This window comes from Gavialis gangeticus, unplaced genomic scaffold (genome assembly GCF_001723915.1).
Source record: "Gavialis gangeticus isolate Ggan-Ray unplaced genomic scaffold, GavGan_comp1, whole genome shotgun sequence".
Taxonomy (NCBI): Eukaryota; Metazoa; Chordata; order Crocodylia; family Gavialidae; genus Gavialis; species Gavialis gangeticus.
The window spans coordinates 10,654,921-10,679,497 of NW_017729001.1; the positions used below are offsets into that span (position 1 = coordinate 10,654,921).

At 38.4% G+C, this 24,577-nt stretch overlaps 1 protein-coding gene across 7 annotated transcripts in view; it reads right to left on the reverse strand.

The window, feature by feature from the left end:
• The window catches only part of CIT (citron rho-interacting serine/threonine kinase), a 137,118-nt gene that overhangs the window by 62,552 nt on the left and 49,989 nt on the right, over nt 1-24,577 (reverse strand). For 3 of the 7 annotated variants that reach the window (XM_019506781.1, XM_019506778.1, XM_019506776.1), the window contains exons 13-23: nt 21,931-22,101; nt 21,615-21,668; nt 21,002-21,055; nt 19,459-19,599; nt 18,967-19,092; nt 12,660-12,755; nt 9,905-10,021; nt 9,345-9,454; nt 5,199-5,373; nt 3,193-3,390; nt 882-935 (exon numbers count right to left, since the gene is read on the reverse strand). In XM_019506781.1, coding sequence (XP_019362326.1) covers nt 882-935; nt 3,193-3,390; nt 5,199-5,373; nt 9,345-9,454; nt 9,905-10,021; nt 12,660-12,755; nt 18,967-19,092; nt 19,459-19,599; nt 21,002-21,055; nt 21,615-21,668; nt 21,931-22,101 — 1,296 coding nt within the window. Of the gene's footprint in view, nt 1-881; nt 936-3,192; nt 3,391-5,198; nt 5,374-9,344; nt 9,455-9,904; nt 10,022-12,659; nt 12,756-18,966; nt 19,093-19,458; nt 19,600-21,001; nt 21,056-21,614; nt 21,675-21,930; nt 22,102-24,577 lie in introns of all 7 variants that reach the window. The other 4 variants (XM_019506779.1, XM_019506777.1, XM_019506775.1 and 1 more) reach the window with 2 other exon arrangements.

Here is a 24,577-nt window from a genome sequence, read left to right on the forward strand (position 1 = left end):
TTACAGCACCTCTCCCACAAGATTTAAGCATGGGAAAAAAATTAACTACAGGGATGTCACTAGAAAGAGCCATGAAAATAGCTAAAAAAGCAATTAGGTCCTGTTACCGATTTGGGGAAAGGAAGATTAAGGAAGCCTACGTCCAATTCTTAAACAGGTAGTGGTGATGATAAATGTACTCAACACTTGCATAATTTGCGAAGAGTGTCTGATGTCATCACAGTCCACCCAGTACTGAAGATAAATGTGCAAAAAAGAGTGCAGATCTTGGAGAATGCCTAATGTTATCGGACACAAAATCTAGGCCCTCTGCCCTTGATGAATGAAATCAATGACGACACATTTCAAAAGATTACAAGTAATAGAGAATGTGCCAGGTAAGAACCTAAGCTCTTTGAGCAACAGACTGCATATCAATGTATTACTTAGACTCATATGGTCTCTTTTCCTTTAAACAGCATTCAGTGCTCTCCTCAAAACCCAGAGTACCAGGATTTCTCTTTCACTCTGGCCTAGCTTTCCAATGCAGCTAAGGATTTGGACAAGCAGATTTTTCCTCTCCAGGTAAGAGGAAGAAATCTTTACCTACATTTGTTGCAGCTGCTACACCATTCTTATTAGCTGCACTGCAATGAGGTATTTGAATTGACTTCCTTCTCCAAAATGATGAAGAACAGTGTCAATTTTAAATCAGAATAAAACCTCTAAATTGAGGTTTAACAAAGGCCTAAAAGAAATCAAATCCAATCGGGCTAACTCCTGCTAACTCCTTGAAGCCAGAAGCCCATGTCAGGAGCCATTGTCATCAAGGAGTAAATGAGTTTATTTCCTTCCTCATTCTTAATTTCAAAATAATTCAATGATCTGTATTTAATACTCACTGTGCAGCTATTACGAAGGGCTTCAAATTTACGCTGGATTTCATCTCTATGTGCCTAAAGGAGGTAAGAAGTTAATCATCAATTTTTCATACATTAGAATTAGAATCCAACAGCTGTTGCTAAATAAACTGCAGAACAATCTACCAACAAGCAAAGTTTGGAAGGCAGATGTTGCAGGCTATGAAAGCACTGTGTAGTGGCAAAGAACTGATTAGCAGAAGTCACATCCTACTTAATCAGAACACACTCATTCATGCTCCCAAATCTGAGCTACTGTAGCAAAATGCACAAACTCATAAACTGGATCACACAAAATATTCCATTTTAAGGCGTCTCCAGGAGGTAAACAGCAATTTAATGTTGAGTTTTTATCTTCTTGAATCTTAAAATATTTTGAATTGGCTTTACTGCCATATCTGGATTAAATGCAAGTAAAAACTATTTTTAATACTAGCATACACCCTTTAATGCTTGCAAAGAAAAGCTACAATGAAGCATTATGCAAGTTACCCCAAACAGCTTGGCCAATCTACCTCAACCCTACCCTGATTTAGCCCTTGTCTCAAAACAGTAATGAAATTGAATAATGATGATTTCTTTGGAAGACAAAGTCCAAAATATTGAAAGGTGCAAAACACTTGTTTTAAAAAAATGTAATAATGCATGCATCATTTTACTTCCTAATTTACAAGCAAAGCATGACAAAGCAAAGTTCATGTTTCAGCCTCATGGCCTCTCTCAAAAGTCATTTATACCATCAAACTGATTTAGCTTGTGACTAATGTCATATGCAAACCCAGACCTTAACAGAGGAAAGGCTAGTAGTACACTAGTACATCCAGTCACCTTTTTTTATTCAAGATATTTTCCTTACAGCCAAGAGACTCAACAGGAAACACTGTTTAGCAGAAATCAAATGTGAAAATTAAAAAGTTGTTTTACCACAAAAGGCAATGCAAAAAATACCCAAAACAAGAACACCTCAAACTCACTGAACTGGATTAACACAACAAAGATGCCAGATCTTAATTCTCAAACAGCTGGTAGAGAAGAACTACCATTTCATCAGAGTAGTTGCAGTAATAGCTGAGTGAATACAGATTACACACATTCATCTGATTCATTGATTTGGTAGGTAGAAATTTCAAGCATGTCATCTTGGTTGGCATCGCTGCTAACAACACTGTCAAGTTTTGGATTTCAGTAAGACCACCTCAAGTTTAAGCAAAAACAACTGCTTTGTACTTGAGATGGACCAATGTCATGCTCTGTTCCATTATTGTAAAACACTACAGTTGCTGCTGCATTTTCCTAACAGATCACATCCGGCCTATGCTCACGTTAGAGAAAGCGAGCACAAAAGAACCTCCCCCCTGACCCAGGATATGCAACAGAATCAATGAACAAATTCACCAGTCTTTAGCCAAACCCCACTCCCTCTAAGCAGTGGAAATGGAAGAAATAAGAACTCCAATAATATTTCCTTTTAGTCAGTTGCCCCAGTGGCATCTGAAATTTCCTATATTGAAAATAACTGAATAAGACTGATACTTCAAAGGAGTGATAGTGAGCTGTTAAAGTAGGAAGTTAAATACTTTTTCAGTCTCCACAACATTAGCTAATCTTCATACAGGAAACATTATCTAAAACACATGTTTTGAAACATAATTTTGAAGTCAGAAAACAGCAACCAGCAGCATATCATTTGGTATTCAACTCACAGGGTACATGAAAGGATGCTAATTTTTTTTATCTTTTGTTTTTTTTTAATTCTGTATCATTCCCACCCTTCACAAAAGATTGAAGGTATGCAAGTGAAAATTCTTTATGGAATTAGAATTAAATTAGAGGGAACAATATTTTTTTTATTTTTTTAAGAACTAGCACAGAGTAGGAGCTAACAGTATTAGAAAGAAAATACCAACACATTCCTGATCAGGTTCCTGAAACAGCAGTACTTTCAAAAATCATGCAAGAATTTCAAGAGATACAGCAGAAATTCATACTCTTACACTAGGAATAATTTTGTGTGGGGCTTTCAGCTTAGAGTCAAGTGATAATGTTCTCACAAACAGCAAAATCACCACCAACATATGTTACATACATATGTTTAAAGTAAATGAGAAACAAAAGAAAGCTGATGTTTTAGCCATCCATGAATCTACCAATCCAAGGCAATATCATACTTCATACAGCAAATGACCAAAAAAAAAAATTAACATAATACAGCCTCAAAGCCTGTTATGAAGTGCACAACTACATTCTTCCCGATTTGCAATTCATAGTGCCAATCCAGAATTTTAGGGCTCACCGTGAGAGCTTGAATCTCCTCTTCTGCTTCAGCTGTAGTCTCCTCTAGTTCAGTTTTAGCTTCACGAAGTTGATTCTCTAGGGCTGTCCGTGCAGCCTGCAGCCCTGAAATTTGAGATTCTCTCTCCTGGAGGGTCAGCTGCAGCTCAGTTAACTGTCGTTTCAATTCCAACTTTTGTTCTTCATGCTCTAAACTCACCTGAAGACAGAAACAACAACACCCAAGTACGAGTCAGGAATAAGGAAACTGAAATCTCAAGCCCTATGTTTGTTTGTTTCCAAGAATCATCAAAATATAGGGCTGAAAGGGGAGTAGGAGGTCATCTAATGCAACCCCCTGGCTCAATGCAATATCATCCCTATCCAAACCACCCAGATGTTTGTCTAAGCTGTTCTTAAAACTACACAACAACCCTTTTGAAAAACTACAAGACACATTGCCACAAAACACCAAAACTAACCTAACCTACCACAGGTAAGGCAACAGGATGAGGGCAATGTCAATGTCTCACTGTTCCTAAAATAAACTTAAAAAAAAAAAAAAAAAAAAAAAAAAAAAAAAAAAAAAAATCAAAGGAAGAGGACCACAACCCCGCTATAGAGGAAGACAAAAACCTCCAACAGCCATGCCGATCTGACTATAGGATAAAATTCCTTCCTGATCCCAAATCTAGCAAGCATTCTGACCCCAAGTAGAGTGGGGAGACCCTCCAAACAAGGAAGCTTTGGGTTTTTGTTCCAGCAGAATTGGCACACCCTAGTGACACTGGAGGTCTGGCTTACAACTGTAGTCTGGGATTGCAATGCCAGCTATGTTGTAAATACATATTAAGTTCTGGTATCAATAACTGTGTGAGCATAAGAATTAAAGTACAGTATGCGTGAATAATGTCGCTGACTACAATTTAATATATTGCATTGAGGCTCTTTAGAAAAAATATCACTGCTAGTCTTAGTATATCTATATATTGTGCAATTATTTTCACATTATTTCCCTTCAGGTTCTTGTTGCAGGCAGATCCATCTCCTAAACAGATGAAACATTTTACCTCCGAAGAGTGGCAAAAATACATTTAAGAAAAAAATTTAAGCTACTTCTGTAGTGGTGGTTCTCTTGAATGATCTAGTCCAAAGATTTCTTTGGGGCAAAAAAAAATCACTAGGCCTATTGTTCAAATTGTCACTTCCAAGAATATATGAGGGGCACACAAATGATGTGACCTCTCTCTAAGCAGATACACTTTCTCTAAGCTACCTGCTTCCTTATATAATGGCAAATGAATCCACCATGACACCACAGATGTGAAAGTGCTGATCTCGCACTGATCTCTAGATACTTGTGGCCACATAAAGGATTTATGTTGGCCATCCAAACCCCTTACGTAAAAAAAAGATCTTTGCTTTTTATTGAAAATAAGTAGAAGAAGAGTAAAGGAAGTAAAAAGAGATTACCGATGTGTATAATGATCTCACATATCATTCAATATGCAACTTAAAGGATATTTAAATGTAGGAGCGTAAGATATTTAAATGTAGGACAATATATACAGTTTTCCAAATACTTCTCTTTTTAATTTTTGTTTGTTTACAAATTAAAAAGTAACTAGTGTCTTATGCTTTTGGAAAGAGAAGTTTTTGTCATGTCTGCTTGATTATCCTTTTTATTCTAGAATAAAACATAGGCCCAGTACCTTCAAGTCTGCCACTGAAGTGAAAAAGGGAGTCTGTCATTCTGCTTAGTTAAACATATTTAGCGCGCCCCATAACCAGAATATCTGGGCACTAATTAGATGATGTACAAAGAAGCTCAGACTTCACTACTGAGGAAGAGCCCAAAATATTTATACTCAATTAATTCCAGCAAGTAATACATTTTTAAATTTAACGAAAATGTTAAATCAAGATCAAGACATTGTCCAGGTACTTAATCCTAATTCTAACTGTAATGCTTTCAGTGGAATACATGCAACTACATTTGTCTGAAAAGGACTGAACCCAAATTTTTACCTCTCTCAATCTAGTCTCTAACTCCAACAGGCGGTTCTTGTCAGTATGTTCCTGATGATTGATCTTTTCCAACTGTTCTTCCAGTTTTCGATTCTGGGCCTCTAACTTCCCAGCCTGTGTTTCCAGATAGAATTTCTGCTGTCTGAGTTCTGAAATCATCTCCTCCTGGGCTTTCCTAATAAGAAAAAGAAGATATACTCAAGATATAGGTAGGAGTATGTTATTTCATTGGTGATAAACAGAAAACAACACAAGACAAGCTTCTGGATAAGCAGAACACAAACACATCGAAACTAGTTCTTCTTGGCCTAAATGTTATGCCACCATCATGGAAAAATTAATCTTAATGTCTGTATCTTCACCATATATTGAAGTAAATGAAATTTCATGGTTCCTAAGGTTGTGCATCTGTGAAAATGAACATCAAATCTTGGTAACCACAAGAATGCCTGATTTAGAGCTCAAAGTTCTTAGCTATTTTATTTCATGTGGGTTTTTTCCCCACTTAGAAGAAAATGAACACAGAGCCATAGCGTCAAACACTGTGCATCCGCTTTAAAGAATAGAGCAACCATGATTAACTTTATCTTACACAAATTAGATTTGGATCTTGGTCTGCTTAGCAAGTTTCCAATATGACCCTTGAGCAATTTGTTTTTTGCCTCACTTGAGAACTTTTTTTATGCACCGAAGAAAACTATTTGTGCTCTGAGAAATTCAGAAGCTGGTAACGTTTCTGCTGGCAGTGATCCATTTTCACCTTAACTGCAAAAGAACAGAAAAGCTCTTCTTTCATTAGTGGTACAGTTTCCTATAATTATTTTATAATGCACTTGAAAGTTTTGCATTGTGCAGCACCATTCAGGTGTTTCAAGAACTTTACAAATATTAATGAATTTATATTGAGAAAATAACCCTGAGATAGGTATTATCATCTCTATTTGAGAGAAATTATGTGGGTTGCCCAGGATCACACAGACTTCAGCAGAACTAGAAATAGAACCCAGGTCTTCTGACTCACAGTGTTGTGCTTTGCACACAAAACCACCCTTCTTCCTTTTTTAATCTACCTCAAAAGATTATTGGCAGTCAGAACTGCCAAACAGCCTGAGAAATAGCAGAAAGAAAAATAAAGTCCTCTCCTCAGCAACCTGATAATCATTACTTTTCTTAGTTACTAACAGAACAAGCTTGTTGAGTTCCATAGCTCCTTGAAAGCTCTAATCACTAGTTGTATACATCGAAGATGCTTAGTACAGTAATAGCTTTGGTGGATTCAAATATAGTCCAAATACCGATTTAACAGCCTTTCCATAAGTCAGGGAGGGTGTCTGCTAGAAACATCTCATACCAGCTATCTCTGCCTTGAAGGGATGACTTCTTTTACTGCCTAATATAACACATGACAAACACCACTAATTAGTGCCTTGCCAAAATAATTTCTTAGCCAATCCTTCCCAAAATGTGACTGTCTATTGTAAGAGGAGACTGGACAGTCACCTCGCTGGGGTCACTTGACCCCAGTTGTCTTTTCCTGCCTAGTGCAATGGGACTGGACCCAATGATCTATAAGGTCCCTTCCAGCCCCTAACAATCTATTAATCTGTAAGTCACATTTCGAAAGCATTATTATATATTCCTTCCTCTGTCTGCATGCTGAACTTTCATTGGGTATCCTCCTTACACAGTGCTGAAAAACTGTGCTTTTAGCAGTGTTTCTTCAAAACTGTTTATGCAATCTCTTTTCATAACTTCATTATGAATTATTTTGTTATTAGGGTATTTATATAGTTCCCCATTCCTGTAGTACCATGCCTCCAATTTATCATATCATTTACTATCCATGACAGTTCAAAGGTATCATAAATATATATGGAAAAAATTATTATACAGCATGGTAAACTTGGAATGTTGATTTGTTATGTAAAAATATCCCGCTTCCAAAGTTAATGTTGCTGTTTGTAGAATACTGCTTTTAAGACATGTAACTATATTTTCAGTAAGATGAATATTTGGCAAAACTCCAGGAGAACTCAATGCTATTAATTATTTTCTCACATACCACATACTCCAAATAAGACATGCACCTTGTTTTGGGTAGACAGAATGAAGAAAAACAGATTTTTCCAGTCATGGCTGAATGCAGGGAATCCTGACTCTAATAGCTGTGATTGTGAAAGGGTTAACACTGTAGCTCTGATCCTGAAGGGTGAACTCTGCCCCCCTCCCTCCCTGAGGCTGGTGGCGGGAGAAGCACAGCATCCATCTTGCAGCAGTGTCTCCCTGCTTCTATTCCAAAGAAGAAAAATCAGCTTTCCCATACAAGACATATAGCCCAATTTTGGAGGACTGATTTTTATGGAAGAGGTGCATATGGTATGCAACAAAATAGAGTATGTTGAGTTCAGCACCACTAACTGTGATACTAGGCCTCACATATGCTTTTTCAGGTAGAAGCTGATACATTACCTCTCTTTTTTTCAGATTAATAGTAAATTATAGTTTCAGCTACTTCAGCAAAACTTACTGGATGAATAACTGGAGGTCATCTGGAGCCTATGCAAAAAAAGCATATTCATCTGCATAAAAAATTAACTCATGCATAACTGTCTCTCAGTTACTTCTATGGAAGATTTCAGGTTCTTCAAGTTAATGAGCTTCCCAGATATTTTACATTTAATACCAATTCCTATCTTTACATCTCCAGTAGTATAATCCATCATTGCTAAGAAGAGCCAAAAGATATCCTATGCCAAAACTCATCCTGGCTTGACTCTGTTTGATATTACAAATGGATCTGACCAAATCATACACAGAAACACTACCCAACACTCTATTGTACAACTGACAGACAGCACCTCCATATTTCTGAAGACAAATACACTTTGATGGGTCTAATAACTCCATGATTTGGAGGCATTAACCACTTGCAGGGTATCAAGTATCTTGCACTCTTTCCTACACAAAAAATTAGGCTCTCATGTAATACAAAAGTATTCTGCAAGTTTTAAAAATCACTTAAAAGAAAATAATAAAATCCACTGAAAGCAAGTTCTGAACTTTATGGAAAGACACGGCTTATCAAAATCTGAACTAAAATCCCATTCTGAGTGGGAATTACAAAGATCTGAGAAAATGGCAAGAAAATACTCATGGATCATAAGGGTCTTTTTTCACTTTTTAATAAGAAAGTCTCAAGAACAGCTGCTGATGCTGAAGTGAGTGAAGAGGACACAGGTCTCAGCAAAAAGCACATGGGAGCTACTCTAGAAGAAAAGTAGGATCCCTAAAATGCCGATCTGATAGCCAAAGTGACCACTGATGAGAAAAAATGAAGAGGACCAGGGGACAAAAAGCATACAGAAACATTGTGGCTAAGGTCCTAAGTCAGGATTAGGAAGCAAAACAATCTGAGAACTGAGGATATATTTTGAAGTTGTGGCTCCAGCTCTCCATTTCATCACTGAAAGAGGCACAGGAAGCATATACCTTCCTATTTGAGCACAATATTTAGAGAGTTGAAGAAAAGCTGACTAAAATGCAGTTTTCTTATGCGTCTTACCCTCTGCTGGGGGCAAAATGGAAGGTCTATGAAGGGTGGACATTTAACAGTTTCCTCCCAATCTTTGTACATCAAGGAAATAATTCTCTCAAGAAGCATAGGTAGTGAAGTCTCAAAATACTATAAATACAAGGAATACAGCCTTGAGCCTTTGTTGGGAAGGGTAATATATAAATCAAATTAAAATAAACAAATAAATAAATAGGCACATGTCACCCCTAGAAACATTACTGGAATTTCTGTTCCTCTGGAAGTATCTGAAACAGCATGTAATTTTTTAAATTAGGAAAAAAGTGAAACAGCAGCAGCATCAGGAAACGATCCAAACTTTATGTCACATTACAGACTAATAAATCTTAACAGGCATATCAGATAAAAAATAAAACCTGGAGCACACTTCAGCTACTTAGAGAAACAGCACAGCTCTATCAGAGTACAAAGTACAAAGAAATAAATGTAGAAAGGTTAGAGAAAAAGATTATTTAAACATCTGGAAAACAGATTTTAGTGAGCTTGCACAGTGATATATAAATTGGTGTTCTAGCCATTTCTATACTTAGTGCTTTAGCTACTCCTATACTTACATGTTTCTCTGTGTAAAAAGGCTGCTATTTGCTGCAAGCTTATTAGCTTCAGACAGTTCCACTATTCTTTGCTCCAGTGACCTAATCTTCGAATCCATGGCATTGATCATCTGAAATAGACCAGTCTGCTTTCAAGATTACATGGCAAAAAGTGATGACAGCAAGAAAGCATTAAAAAATAATGTCCAGAAACGTTTTTATGAAAACAACAAAAAACAGAACATATTAAGTAATCAAAAAGAGCCATCATGTATGCAGATATTACAGCAGCCTATATCTATTGTCCAGCCTCTTCCATGCCTAAAGCAATAAGTCCACATGTTAACAATGCATGGTACTGCTATCTTGGAACATAGCAGGCCTGGATGACTTTCATGGAAGGGAATATTCCCAAAGACACACTGAATTAAAGAATATCTATCTCAATTTTAAAAAGGCCACATGCAAGAATGCAAAACAACAAACCAGACTTTAATATTAGAAACATGCTATGGTAAGATTTTCTTGTTCCCTATCAGCTACTCTTAAAATATTTAGATTTCCAGTTCAGTGACACCTACCGCCTTCTGTTCAGCCAAGAGTTTGCACTTCTCACGTGCTTCTTCTTCATGTCTTCGTAGTATATTCTCAAGTGCCTCTTTATCAGCAAGATCTTTTTTCATTTGATTTTCCAGCACCTAAAGAAAACAAAAGATCTCCTTCTTCATACTAGCTTCTCTAGTCAAATGTAATCAGAAAAATGAAGACACAAGGGAAGGTATAAATGTGCTGACAGGGGCTGACCACTTCCCAAACAAAATTATACACAATATATAACAGTAGAAGAAATCACAGGAATAAAAGTATTTGAAGACAGTGTCCAGCTAATTCAAAAGATAAATGAAGGAACACAAAGCTCCTGGAAAGACTATGGGTTGTTACTGTTTAATTAAAATCTAAAATTATGATAAAAATAGGCCAGATTGATAGAAACAGAAAATGAAGTCCTCTGTTCACAGAATAAGCATGGCACAAGAAGCAACAATATAAGCTTCCTTTAAGATATCACACCAATATACTTCAGTACTGACCTAAAATGTGTGAAAAAGTAATTTCAGCCCCCACACCTACTTAAATAATGAAATGTATAATAATGATGTCAAATTTAAGAGGCCTATATTTATATGGATATGTGGCTCACCAGAAACTGGACTGAAGCAGGCCATTTTGGCTATTATTTGTTTATTTAAACTCATAATTTACATACATGCCGAGAGTTTTATGTAGATGTATTTTAAATAAAACTTTTGTGGAAAAGGTACTTAATTATTTTTCAAACTGTAACAAATGTCAGTGGCTTAACTCTGAAAGGACTAGGAAGGTTGTATTTCATGGTTTGATTTATAGCAATGGTAGGATGTCAGGAGGACACATTTTGAGTCGGTTGAAAAATCTCAACCAGTTTTCCATGGCCAATTTCTCAGACAACCTCCCTTTGGAAGTACATCTGCATTTCAAGCTCACTCTTCCCCTTTCTAAAACTGAAAACAATCTTTTCTTCTAATCCCTTTCCTGAGATCTATCTAATCATCATCTCCTACCTTCTACATCCAACTACTTGTTAAAGCATGGATTATTTTTCAATTTAGAAGTAGATTTTCAACAGCACAAAAAGGAGCGTGGCATCAGAGTTACTGACAATCAGTGGAAGCTCAGTACCTACGTCCTTCTGTCCCAGCATGTCAAAGCACTGCTGCTAAATCAGCTGGAGTTTCTGGTCCAACAACATGCCTTCCCTCTACTAATTTTTTTCATTAGCATCCTGTCCTCCATTTACCAGTCCAACATAGCTTTGTTCCAACTTTCACTTAGGTTTCTACTCCCGCCTATCCTTTCAAATTACTGCTTCCTTGGTCATCTTCTCCCCACCAAATTTTGACTTTAAGCTTTCATTCATGTCTTGCATTGTATTTGTGTTCTAATCTGCCAAACATCCTCCCAGTTCTCTTCCTTTTCTCCTTCATATTTTCCTGCAAGGAATTTGTCTTCTGCTTTTATCATCATAATATCCCCTTTCTCCTTAGCAATTTTTTTAATAACTTCTTCAAACTAAGCTCTTTGAGCTGGTGAACATGGTCTTTACATCTTTTAAGTGCAATGAAAATACATAGTACTATATAAATGTATTAAATCATAATAAAAAAGGGCTGGATATAACACTTAGCAGACAAAGATCCTTATAGAATGCTTTTGCTGAATGATACAGTATTGATTCTCTGGATAAACTCTGAAGTTTACCAAATGCATTTATGCCTCCTTTTTGGCTTACCTAATTTTAGATGATGTTCTCAAATTCTATTTTTGAATGTTTGTTAAAATCTTAAGATATTCTAAAGAAGAGAAAAATAGAGTAGGTGGATCCTTTGACTTCTTGGCAGATGTTACAGCTCCAAGAAGATGAGATTTCAAAAAGGCTCTTATATTTGCTGAATTTAAATCCACCACAGTAAGCTCATAGGAAAGTAGGGCTGGAGGAGAACTCACAAAGTCATCTAGTCCAGCCCCCAGCTCAAGGCATGATCATCCCAGACTAAAGCATCCCAGCCAACTGTCTAACTTGCTCTTGAACACTTCCAAGGATGGAGATTCCACAACTTCTATAAATGGTCAAGCACTAGAATAGATTATTCTCATAGCCAGAAAGTCCTTCTGAATCTCCAGTGCAAATTTCCTCTGCTAAAGCTTAAGGCTGTTGCTCCTAGTCCTGGCCCCTATGGCCACAGAGAAAAGCTCATTTCCATCTTTTCTATAATCGCCCTTCAGGTATTTGAAGACCATTATCAAATTCCACCCCCTCAATCTTCTCTTCTCCGGGCTAAATAACTCTAGTTCTTTCAGCCTTTTCCAGGCCCCTGATTAGTTTGTTGCTCTGCAATGGACTCTTTCCAATCTGTTCACACCCTTCTTGAAGCATGAGGCCCAAGCATACATTGTGTTAATGCTCTTAAGATCAATGAAAGTTAACCCAAAAAATTACAAGTCCCTCCTAAGGTTTTAATTTCCACAAACTTTATAAGAATAATTTGCTCTAATGTCTGCTCAAATCACTATAAATTTGACTTGCATATCTCACATAGATAAGACTTACACTATAGATAAGGGTAATAAGGGTACATGTTAGATAGGCAGTTATTCAAATATCACTTGACTTTCTAAAGAAAACTCAGCAAGTGTGACGTGAATGAGCAAGCAGTGTCAATGGAATCAGATTCCAAACGCAACTATTTGGGTTTAATCTAATACAACAGTATGAAGACAATGAAAATGTATCTTTACTTTGAGTTTTTCTTCATAGAACTGCTCTTTTTGTTTTAGCTGCAACTCCAGATGCTGTGCTGCAATCTGTGCCTCACGATGCTTCTCTTCCAGCTCCTGAATACAGCAGAGATTTATGTGAGACAAAAAGAAACAGTATACACCGAATTTTCAGTATATGTAGCGAATACTCATTCTCTCTTATTTCCAACGTGAAGCTGAGGCCTTGGATCTCAGCAGCATGTAATATCATGAAATTATACATGAACACTTTAACAGTGCTGGTCATATGCGCTGGCCTAGATTCTGGGTTAAGTGGCAAAATGAAAAGAGTAAGGAAATATTAGAAATAACTAGTAGTAGATTTCGCTCCAGCCAAAAGCTGCCTCCAGAGCCACTGCTTCCCAAACATTCATAAAGCATTCCCAACAATGGAGCCAGAATTATGTGCGATAACAAGCAGTTACAAACAGCTTATAGCTGTGATAGAATTACTTAAACTCCTTAGTTCCATTTCTGAAAATGGTTCTCTTTGGGAGGTTCTTAAGACCCTGAACTGAGAATCATGCAGAAAACCCCTACATTTGTGTGGTTCTCCCTCCAGTGACACCTTAATAAACATGCTTCTGATTCCACATTTCTAAAGAGAGCTGTCTATTTTCCCATATATCCTAAATGCGTGCTCTCAGAATTAATGTTTATAAAATGATTTGTAAATTAAAACTTTCAGCAAGATATATATTAGCACAGGGATCAGCAACCTACAGCTCGTAGACTGCATCCAGCCTGCAAAGCCATTTTATTAAGCTCACAGAGCCATGGCATTTTGGGGTGAGAAGAGGGGGCTTCCATGGCATTTTGGAGTGAGAAGAGAAGGGTAACTGTAGTTGCAGCTGTGGCAGCAGTGGCAAAGGTATTTGGCAGCAGCCCATGTTCAGAATTAAGCTCTGTTAAAGTGGCCCCTCAATTCCAAATGCGGCTGGCCCTGTATTAGGTGATACATTCATGTTTTTATTTTCTTTGGCTCACAAGGGTGGTTCAGGCTTAGAACATAGTAAAAACAGCATTGTCTTGAAAGTACGCTAATCTTATAAGAAAAACAGCATTTTTGTTCCCTGAAGTTATTTAGAATAGTTCTACAGTCTCTCTTAAGGTTTCCTCTCAATAGTTGAGAATTTGAAGAATGTTACCCTACTTCCTGGCCAGCTTTGCCATTCTAAATCTCTTTACAGCCCAAGAGGCAGGTCCAGATCTATCAATCAATGGACAGCCAGTTAGTGGACTGCCACATAGCAAGCTCCAGATCTGGGTCATGTCTGAATCACTTGCTAGACTTCTTATCTGCACAGCATAGGATGATTCCCTGATATTTCTTCATCTGGCACTTCACATTTTTTATCCTCTGATCTTCCTTGCTCTGATCTCAGGAAGCTACCTTGGGAATAACACAAAGCTTTCTTTGCTCCAGTCACTGCAGTAGCCACCCTCTGTTACAAGCTATAAAACATAAGGAAGTCCATCAAAAATTAGCTATCTAGATGGAGCCAGCTACATTTAGCGCCCTAAACTGCTGCATGGAGGGGAAATCACTATTTTCTGCAATTGGAAACGCTCCCAGCAACAAGATGTCAAATTCAGCTCACACACACAGTCTAAATCAGCAATTCCCAATCCCAGGTCATGACCCAAATGAGAGTCGCAAGGGCAATGCTGGTGGCACTGCACAGAAAAGACGAGCCACACTGCATACTGGAAGGTCCCCCACCCCCGGACCGCCGCCACACTCTGCTCCCAGCAGCAAGGCATGGGAGAAAAAAAAAAAAAAAGGTTAGGAACCAATGGTCTAGGTCCTGGCAATGTATTAGCCAATCAGAACTACCACCAGATTTTTCTTCTGCAGTGGTACTTTGCAGTCAAGGTGGATTTGCCCCATGTCTTACAATCCATCATGAGCATCCATCAATTCAGCAGCATAATGTGCCTTAAATGACTTGGGGTGCAGCAAACAAACTCCTCCGAAGAGTTTGTTAGCTGCCCCTGTGTTTAGTTAGCTGTGGAGTGAAGCACCGAGCTCCATGCAGCTCAGGGGCTCTGCAGAAAGCCGTGCAGGCAGCCTGGCAGCAGCCTGGGAAGACAGGCTCCACATAAGAAAAGTGGTGAGCCTGATCTTTCCCCCCACTCCGCCTGGAGCCTGCCTGCCTGCAGGGGACCCAGTGCTTCCCTCCATGACTGTGGTGCCCCTCAGGATCGCCCGAGCCGGGTGCCACTGAGGGTGGGGGGCCCACCACTGCCACAAAGAGAAGCACCAGCCCTCACCCCGGCAGCCCAGGGACCACTGTACCCAGCGGCAGCTCGCCCTCCCCTCCCTGCCACCAGAAGGGCAGGTACATCAGCAGGGTGCGTACACAATACGGGGATTTAAAGGGCCCTAAATTGAAGCAGTATTTTTAAAAACCCACCGCTTCAATTTAGGGCCCCCATTTAATCTACCACGGCCTAAGTATATACAGTATAAACTATTCTTTCTTTTTGTTTGCAAAAATATTTATTTCTGTACATATATACACACACACACACACACACGTGTGTGTGTGTGTGTACATATAAATAGTTACACACACACACACACACACACACACACACACACACACACCACTGTACTTTTTTTTTTCTTTTCTTTTTTTAAGGAAAATTTTTCATGTCCCAAGTCAAATTAGCCAGATCAGGTCCAAATCCATTTGAATCATCCAAGAACCATATGTGGTCCTGCTACCAGCAAGTATCCTCCACCCTAGCCTGGGGCTTCAGATACTTCCAGATCCTTTGGCAGGTGTCCTACGTGTAGGCCCAAGCCCGGAGATGTGGGGTTTGGATGCCCCCAAGTTTGGCTTGCCCTCAGCCGTATGACCACAGGAGCAAGCTAGGGAGGAGTGTCCCATTTCCATAAAGTAGCCAAGATCCTCCCACTGGAAGCTAGCCAATGGGAAGCTAACTATGAGGCTCTTGTAGAGAGTCCAGTCCACAAACAGAGAAGGGTGCAACCCTCCACCTCACAGTGCCATTTTAATTGCATTACCTTAGTCAGCATATTTCCCCTGTCACCATCTGCTCATGGTATTTCCCCTGCCAGGTTATTCATGATATAAATCCAGAGCCAAAAGGATCATGATTTACGAGATAGTTCATTGGGCTGGCCCCACAACAATCAATGGGATTTCAAGCCATGGTGACCCCATAGCTCAGCACTGCTCACTACGTGCATGTATTCCAGATACCCCCACAAAGGAACCATGCCCCCCACTCATGACTGGAACCAAGTGTTCTTATCATGTGATCTGGGATCCTCCAAAAATTTATATGCAGATGAGAGATAGGGAAACCCAGTCCAGCTTCACTTCATGGAGGGTGGGGCCACACTAATCATATGCACAAGACTGAGAAAGGGGCCAGACGGATTCTAGGTAAATTGTTTAGGGCCCCATTTGGCAATGTCTGCAAGACCTTTAAGGCTGGTGAAGAAACAAAAATCATTGGAAATGGGAAAGAAAGCTGTGGACTTGGTGTAGTTAGAGCAGGGACAGGCAATTATTTCAGCAGGAGGGCCACTTAATGAGTTTTGGCAAGCTGTCAAGGGCCACAGGGGTAGCCCTGTCCCCTTGTCGCCATCCTGAGACCAGAAGTCCTGCTCATTTGATAGAATTCAGAACTGATTTGGCTGACTTGGCCCGAAACACAACATTTCAAGAAGTGGTAGATTCCCATCAGCATGTGTGTTTAATATGGGCTGTGTGTTTTACAGTCAAGCTCAGTGTTGGTTGCATTTAACCAACTTCATAATTGGTTTCTATTACTGAGCACATGGTGCTTTGGCAGCAGTTTAATGACAGACAGTGTATTACTGAGGTTTCTTTGTATGCAAATGTAAGACAAGGGGTTTCTCTCCCCACTCCATGCTGACTGGAGGAAAAAACCTTGTTTTGTATTCAAGTAAATATGGTATTTCTTCCCTCATAACCAGAAGAAACAGAGGTCATCTCTGTTCCTGTATCTTCATCCATCCTCTCCCCATTTCCCCAAGGACATTTTGTCAAAGTCCTCATGGAAAAAGCAAAGCTATAACACAATCAAGTGTCCTATATGGTTTAAACAACCTTTCAGCAGGAATACATATAATCTTAGGCTCCAATCACTATCCTACTCACTGTGCCACCATAACAGAACTGAGAAAAAGACTTCTATTCAGAACAGGAGATGCCAATATAAATCCGTAATATTCATATACAAGTACATGTGTCCTGCCAGTTCTTTTCTCTCCAGAAGAAATCAAAGGCAGCACTGGTTAAAACAAATTTGTTTAAGAGGGATAGAGAAAATCATCCACTTCCTCAGAGCAGTCTAAAACTCACAACACAGAAGAGCAAGAACACCAAACACCATAAAAAGAACTCCCTAACTTCAAGAAAAACAACCTTCCTCTTTATTCTTTTCTTTGTCCTGCCAAGAAGGCTAATATTTTCTTCAACACTGGAGGAACCAAAAGGTAGAAATCTCAAAGAAACTACTATATACAAGGTTATTATGGGTTCCAAATATTCTGCCTGAAAATGCAGGGAATGGTGAAACAATTAGAAGATATATCTGCATTCTCTTGCATTTCTTCCCCATAGGGAATTTAAATAAATCCAAGCACCAATGCTCAAATACACACAAGTGGCTTATGAAGCAAGTCAAAGTTTTACACAATTTCTAAATATAAAACTGGCTCACTGCCCAGCTAAGCAGTAGTCTCCCACTTACAGTGCCTTCATGTTATCAAAATAGTTTGAAAGAAAGAACACTGCCAAGGACTTATTCTCCCTTCTTTTTGGTGTTCAAATGTTCTGATCCTCAAAGTCCATATACGCAACTCTCTCTCAAAGCAATTATGGATCACCTACTAACTTCAGGAAATAGAACTGCATTATCTTTCAGCCTATGTACATGACATTTCTGAGGTTCTCCCATAGCTGGGACTAATATCAATAAAAAGTATGATTTTTATGGACTTATTACCTGCCTCAGTATGTTCAACATGTTAGTAATCCTAATAGACTTAAAAAAAATAGCAAAGAAAAAAAATGGGGCCCATATTTATCCCACTTTAAGATTATTCTCATCTTTATTAAATTAATAAAGGATACCAAATTCAAAATACTTCTCCTGCAACAATACTAATCCACCCTCCCTTGTAATGACACTGCCACTAATCTAGTTTTTGGAATGAAGAGACTATGAAGAGGAGGCTAAGTTCATGATGATCTCATGTCTCCTAATATTTGCCATTTTATCACTTCTGCCATAGGATTTTTTTAAAACTCACATTATATCTTTTTGTTCTCTTCCTCAAGCACTGTAGACAGGTAGCTTAATGAAAGATGATTCATATACTCATAAGGAATGATATAACACTACAATGTAAAATATACTTCACCACTAGAAGAAATCTCACTAGGAGCATTTCCCCAAGACAACAGTCAGACTTTGGGGGATCTGGTATGCACCAGTTAGTACCTGGTACATACCTGTAATAAAACATCACTTCCTTTTGCTTGGTATGTTTGGTCCTGCCTTCTATACTGCAAAGGAAAACCTATTGTCTGAATGGATATTTAACAAACAGAACTCAAGAGTACCACAAATTGATTTACATTCCCCATCATAAAATTATGGCTTCCTACCTGCAGGAAAGTATAAGTATCACAGGTACTTCTGTTCGATTCCCTTTAGACTAAAAGGACTAAAAAAAGCCAGCTAACCAAAAACTAAACCAAAAGACATAATAGATCTAACAATAAGAGAGAAAATAAATTGTCAACAATAACAAAGGAAGAAGCTGCGTGGGTGAAAATGGATCTCTGACACACATCTTCAGAGAAAAACAGTTTAGATGACTAATTTTCCTCTACTCCAAAATGTGTTTCAGATAGATCTGACCCATGAAGTCCTTTGCAATTTAATCTCAACTCTAATGATTAACATTTTCATTATTATACAACCCAAGACTTACCTGAGAAAGTTATGCATTTGAAACTGTCATTAGAAAACAAACAGTATCCTAGTGAGTTAATTCAGTTGAGGCAACTGTTATTTTCGAATAGTAATTTGGGAAGAGATGTGTGGAGTTGGTTTATAATGAAAGCTACAGGATATAGAATTTAAGCAGTGAAGTTTTTCAAAGATAAAATGTATATTATCAATTGATTTTCTTCAGTTCCATGCCCTCTTTTCCCTTCCCGTACCCTTCCTTCTATACTCTTACCCTTTATCTTTCATTTCTATCTCTGCTCACCAGAATTTTTTCTGCCATCTGTTGAATCTGCTGAGACTTTGTCTGAATATCTTCCTTCAGTCGGTTTTCCCTGCGTTCCACAGTCTCTAGCCTCTTCACTTGATTCTCCAGAGAATGGCGGCGCTCCTGCAGGGCAATTATAAACTGCTATTGAAGATAACCAAGTCTGGATTACACGTAACAGTGAGCAGGCTTCAGGAAAAGTGAGCTGAAGCAATCAGTGTGCAATCCTCTCCTGCTTCTACAACCACCCCTCTCCCAAAAATCTCTTATCCTTGCCATGCACTCATTTTGTATCTTCGTGAATAAATGAAATAATCACCCTAGTCAGATTTCTTCAGAGAAATATATATTTAAAAAATGAAGAACAGATCAATTCCTAATATCTTTTTCCCCATGACAAGTTGCTACCTAGATGCAAGTCATTAATTATCTTTAAATTAAGGGTTTTCCTGTAGATTAGTCCACTGTAGTCAGAAACACTCTGTTCACCTCTGCTTCAAGCAATTTCTTTTTCATGCTTTCATTAGAGTCTTCGCGATTCTGCAGTTTCTCTAACTCCTTCTCTGCTCTCTCCTTTGCCTGACGGATATTCTGAAGGAGTTCAGTTGCCTCAGAGCTGGCTTTCACAGCCTATGCCAAGGCAAGAGCAGGGGGAGGGGGAAGAAAAATCAATAGATGTTACTACAGACAAACACGTATAAAGAAAATCTTCAAGGTACAAGATACAGGTATAGAATGACAGCAACTTCAGCTGTTCAACATTCTACATAGAGCCATTATAAAAGCTTGGCCTAGCAACCTAGAATTAGGACAATGTACAATCACATGAAGGAATCCAAGTTCCAACCTATGCTCCATACTGCAATTTTGAGGCTGAAAAACATTGGAGCAGGTTGTACCTTGGACTGAATGATAAAAAATCCCCACTGAAAACAGATCTATTTGTTGAAGAACTGTAATGAAAATGTCATCCCCATTTAGCTGTTACCCTCTGCTGTTCACCCTACAGATTCACGGCCCATAACAAAACCCCCTGTATAGAGAGAAAAAGCAAGCCAACTGAAGGAAGTTCAGAAAACTCCCATAGTGATACATTATAGCTAGCTCCCTCCCCTCTCAGAAAATAAACATTTAGTTCAGGGCCTATCTGAAACACGCATTTTCCCAGAAGCCTTTTGATTGTTTACTAGTATTACAGCATTGATGAGAGGTAGACTGATGAAGAAATTATGTACCATAGATAGTAAATTGTGTACCATGGATGCTTCTGACAGGTTACAGTGTTAATGAATCTGAATCTTGTCATGAACTCTTACACCTATAATGTTCACCTTACTAACAGAGCTGCCATTGTTTGAATCACTAAATCACTTTCCAGCTAGCAAAGTCAAGGTCAAAGGTGGTCCAGCAAACTAGCATGGTTAGAGCAAGCCAGCACAAAAGGTAGTGTGGCTAGCAACAGATTCAGTTGTCTTTGATTTCCTCCCAGCCCACAGGACCAGGTACCCAGCCACTGTTAAGACAACTGAAGATGGCCTTCAGTATGACTCTGGAACAAGACTTGAAATCTCACCACTTGATTTGTAGCAAAACACATCAACTGCTCTATCACTTAGAGAGTAAGCCAAGACCAACAGATGTTTTCACTGGTGAACAAACAAGAAATAAACCCTGATATCTCCAGAAACAGAAGGTCAGGCTGGTGTATTGCATGTCACATACCCAAGGTGGCCTTTTAAATAAAATTTTCTATTCATTATTCCAGTTCTGATTCATATTCGTTTGTAAAAATAAACACTGTCGACACATTTCAAGAGCAGAAAGCATATTGAGAACTCTAATGATTTCAGATACCAGCTCCCACCACCCCCCTTTCTGCCTCTGTTGTCCCCCAAGCTGTGACTAATTCTATTTTTGAGCGTAAAACAAAGTGCCTCCCTCCTCTGCATTAGAATTTTGCTGGAAAGTCTTATGAAGATTTAATACAGAAATTATTCCTACGAAAATTTCCCTCCTACCCCGTACACTTTACCTTTGTCAGCTTCTCTTGTAGCTCCTGGATTTTGCCCTGCTGTTCTGCATTGATCTGTAGTCAAATGCAAAGGAGAAAAAATGAAGGGGAGAAAATCACCAGTATATCACAAGTATGGCAGACTTGTTATTTTTGTCTCTCTTCCCAGAATCTTTGTTTCTCCCTATAATTCCAACCTGCCAAAACAATCTTATGCAGGCTTGATTCTATTTTACTAAGTTCGGTTAGTCTGTTTGTCACATGTCTGTCATTAAACAGATCATTCAGTGTGACAGTGCATGCAGAACCAAAGCAATTTATTTTTCAAACTAATCATATTTTTCAGTTGCCATTTTGTAGTCATAAAAGGAACCCCATGTGTATCATTAACCCAGCTCCAACATGGACTGCATATAATAGCTTGTCTTTGAATGGTTACTGTAGTTCTATTGAGCACAGACTGACCAGACCTAGCTTTAAGCCAAATCAGACCGAACAATCAGTCCCATGAGGAAAGAGAGGATGGAAGTGTGTTTACACCACTGACCAACCGTAGATATTGTGGGTTTCTGCCAACAACAACTTGCTCATACAGAATCAGGCAGCAAACTCCAGTAACACTACTGAAGCATACCTTCTCCAGTTTGGTATACAGCTCTCCTGCTTCAGCTTTTCCTTGGTCTTTAGCCTGTAACTTAAATATAAAATATATAACTTTGAGGAAAAGTTTTAGGACCTTGGACTTCACCCAAAATCACCACCTTAGGCAGTTTAAATGTAAACAGCCTTACAGGGAATAAATTAAACTATTCCAAGTACACACCTAATACAACATGGCTCCCAATTGTACAATCTGCACTGAGCTTCTAAGGAGTTTTATGCAACTCTGGTGTAGAAATACACTCTAGAAATCAGAGTATAAAACTCCTTTCCCAAGGAGCCTCAACTACCTTCTGTAGCTTGTTGTGACATTCTGTAGCTTTACGTTTGAATTCTTCCGCTGCCAATCGCGACTCTCTCAACTCTGATTCATAGAGATCACTACGTCTGCGAGCTGAAATAAGATCCTCTTCTAACTGATTCATCATCAACCTCATCTCTTCTACCTGGGCTTGATACTCCTGTAGTGGGAGGAAAGGGGTATTACATTTCAGAGATCACAAAAGAAAAAAGGGAAAAAAAAGAGTAGTAAACTACAGGACATGCAGGAAAAGAGTATAATACAATATGAAAGGGAGAGCCAAACAAAACACTGTATTCTGTAACTCCCTAGCTTGTCCTCCATGGCAATAATTCTTGCTATTTTCAAGCCAATACCGCAGAAAACATGCAAAAATATAACCAGAAAAACTATTTTGAGAGAATCTACTTAAAAAAAAACAAACACATGGTTCCAGAAACAAAAATTAATCTATTTTCATGTAATTTCTCTCTCAGTGTTAGTGTCTCTGTCAAGAGGCCTGTTTTTTCAAAGTAAAAGTTCTCAAACTGGTAATGTGAGAGTAACCACAAGCCTTAGTAGTAGGAAAAAGGTGGATAAAAAAAATGTGTTGTGGCCTCCAGCCATCAACTTGATGCCTTTTTTTTTTGACAACTATGGAAAGAAACATAAAAGCCTAAACACAAAAGTCCTCTATCATTCTGGAAGAGAGAAGCTGGTAACCTAATAATCAAATGCTAGCTTTGGAGCACGGTCCCTGGAGAGTCCTATTTCCCCTCCAAAAAGCCATTCTTCTACATATACCCCTATTTCTGGGCCCTACAAAGATGGGAATTAGGGAAAAAAATGAAAAGTTTTGTTCTTTGATTTTTAGGTATTAAAGGAACATTTGAACTAAGTATTCCAGTTAGGTTGTGTATCCAAGGTGATATCAGCTACAGACAGCTCTTCAGATCATCACTCAGGAGTTCATTACAGACCCAGGTTGAATGGTAATTTTTATTAGTAAGAATTATTAGAATCCTAGAAATATACTGGTGTTTTACAAAACCAATATAAAAGAAAACAAGACATTATTGTCCTTGTTCTAAAAAGCTTGATTGTTTCATGTGTATAGTAGCTAGAAGGGTGCTAGACAAGTAGATAACATAAAATGAAAGTGGGCAAAGGATTTAACAGAGATTTTTTTTTAACTCCTTGCACATGAGTCCATATCTGGCTTTCTTTTTTAGTCCATTATAGTATTCCCATTACATCCCATTTTCAAACACAGCTACAATCCTCACTGCCCACTTCATCATAACACTTCTCAAGCAGTCATGTCTCCCCGATCAAATGCCCACAGAACACTGTCATGATCTCCACTGATTCCACAATTTTATACTGATTCCCAGGAAGCTTTGATCTTCAGTAAACCATCCTTTGGGAGGTGCTGGTAATACCCTGCCATACTGGAAATTGCCACTAATGGTCTTCTGGCCTAGAATGGCTTTCTGGTTCATAATGCACACAAAGGATCCAGGTCACTCAATCTCCTAACAAATATCCTTTGTCACAATTCTTGCTACCCAAGTATTTTCTTATTTTTTTACATTGGAGGTGATAAAAATAAAAACATTACTCTAGAAAATTCCTTTAACACCAATTGATTGACACAGAGAAATAAGAAAAATGCTTTGTGCTCTACTGAGGGATCATACCTTGTGTCAGCACTTCGAGAAACACTCAACTGATAGAGCAGTGATCATTTAAAGAGTTACAAGTATGACCACACCTGCCTTTGAGAAAGCTAATAAATTTGGAGGTTGTTAAATAGCTCAGTTTTCTTGATTCCTGCCATACTCAAGATCCCATCTTTAAGAAAAATCTCATAATTAGGTGAGAGGAACATGCCATGCAACCTAAGACCTACAACATGTTCTGGCATGCATCTTACTGGAATGCAACAGACACTGAACACCTGTACACTGAGATGCAGACATAAAGGCTAATCAGAGATTAAAAAACTGTCAGAATGAAAATATACATAGTCAAGTTATTACCAGAAGCCAAACTAGAAAGAACTTTCTTTTTCCATTGACTTTCCAAACTAACGGTGAATAGATAGCATTGCCTTGAAAACACCAAATACTTGAGCTTTAACAGCTTTCTTGAGATTTGTCTTTTTGTGTAAATATTGCGCAAGCAGGTTTCTCCCCAAGCTTGGCTCCTCTATAAAGAAAATCATAAGGATCAGATCTCTCTCACCCTTTATATTGTTTCTGCCTCAAACAAACAAGCCAGGCTCTCTTATTTTCCAAGATCCACCTGCTAATGAGTCAGCAGAAATTTTTCAACATATTTTATGCAGCTTGAGGAACCCCAGAGAAACCCTACATAAAAGGTCCTAAAAACCTGTTACAATTCCATCTACAGCACCTTAATATTCTGATTAATCTTAGCCAACATGTATGTTCAGAGATACTGAGTTCAAGTCATGTTGGGATACAAGTTTTATTAAAATTCTTAAAATTATTTTTTCCTCTGTCAAATTTTACAAATCTAAATATTTTATTGCAAAAACATTCTACACCAAGTCATTTAAAGAAATCCAGCTAATGAAGCAACAGAAAGCAAAGTAGCAAGGCTTAGAACATTGCCATTTTGAAAACAATCAG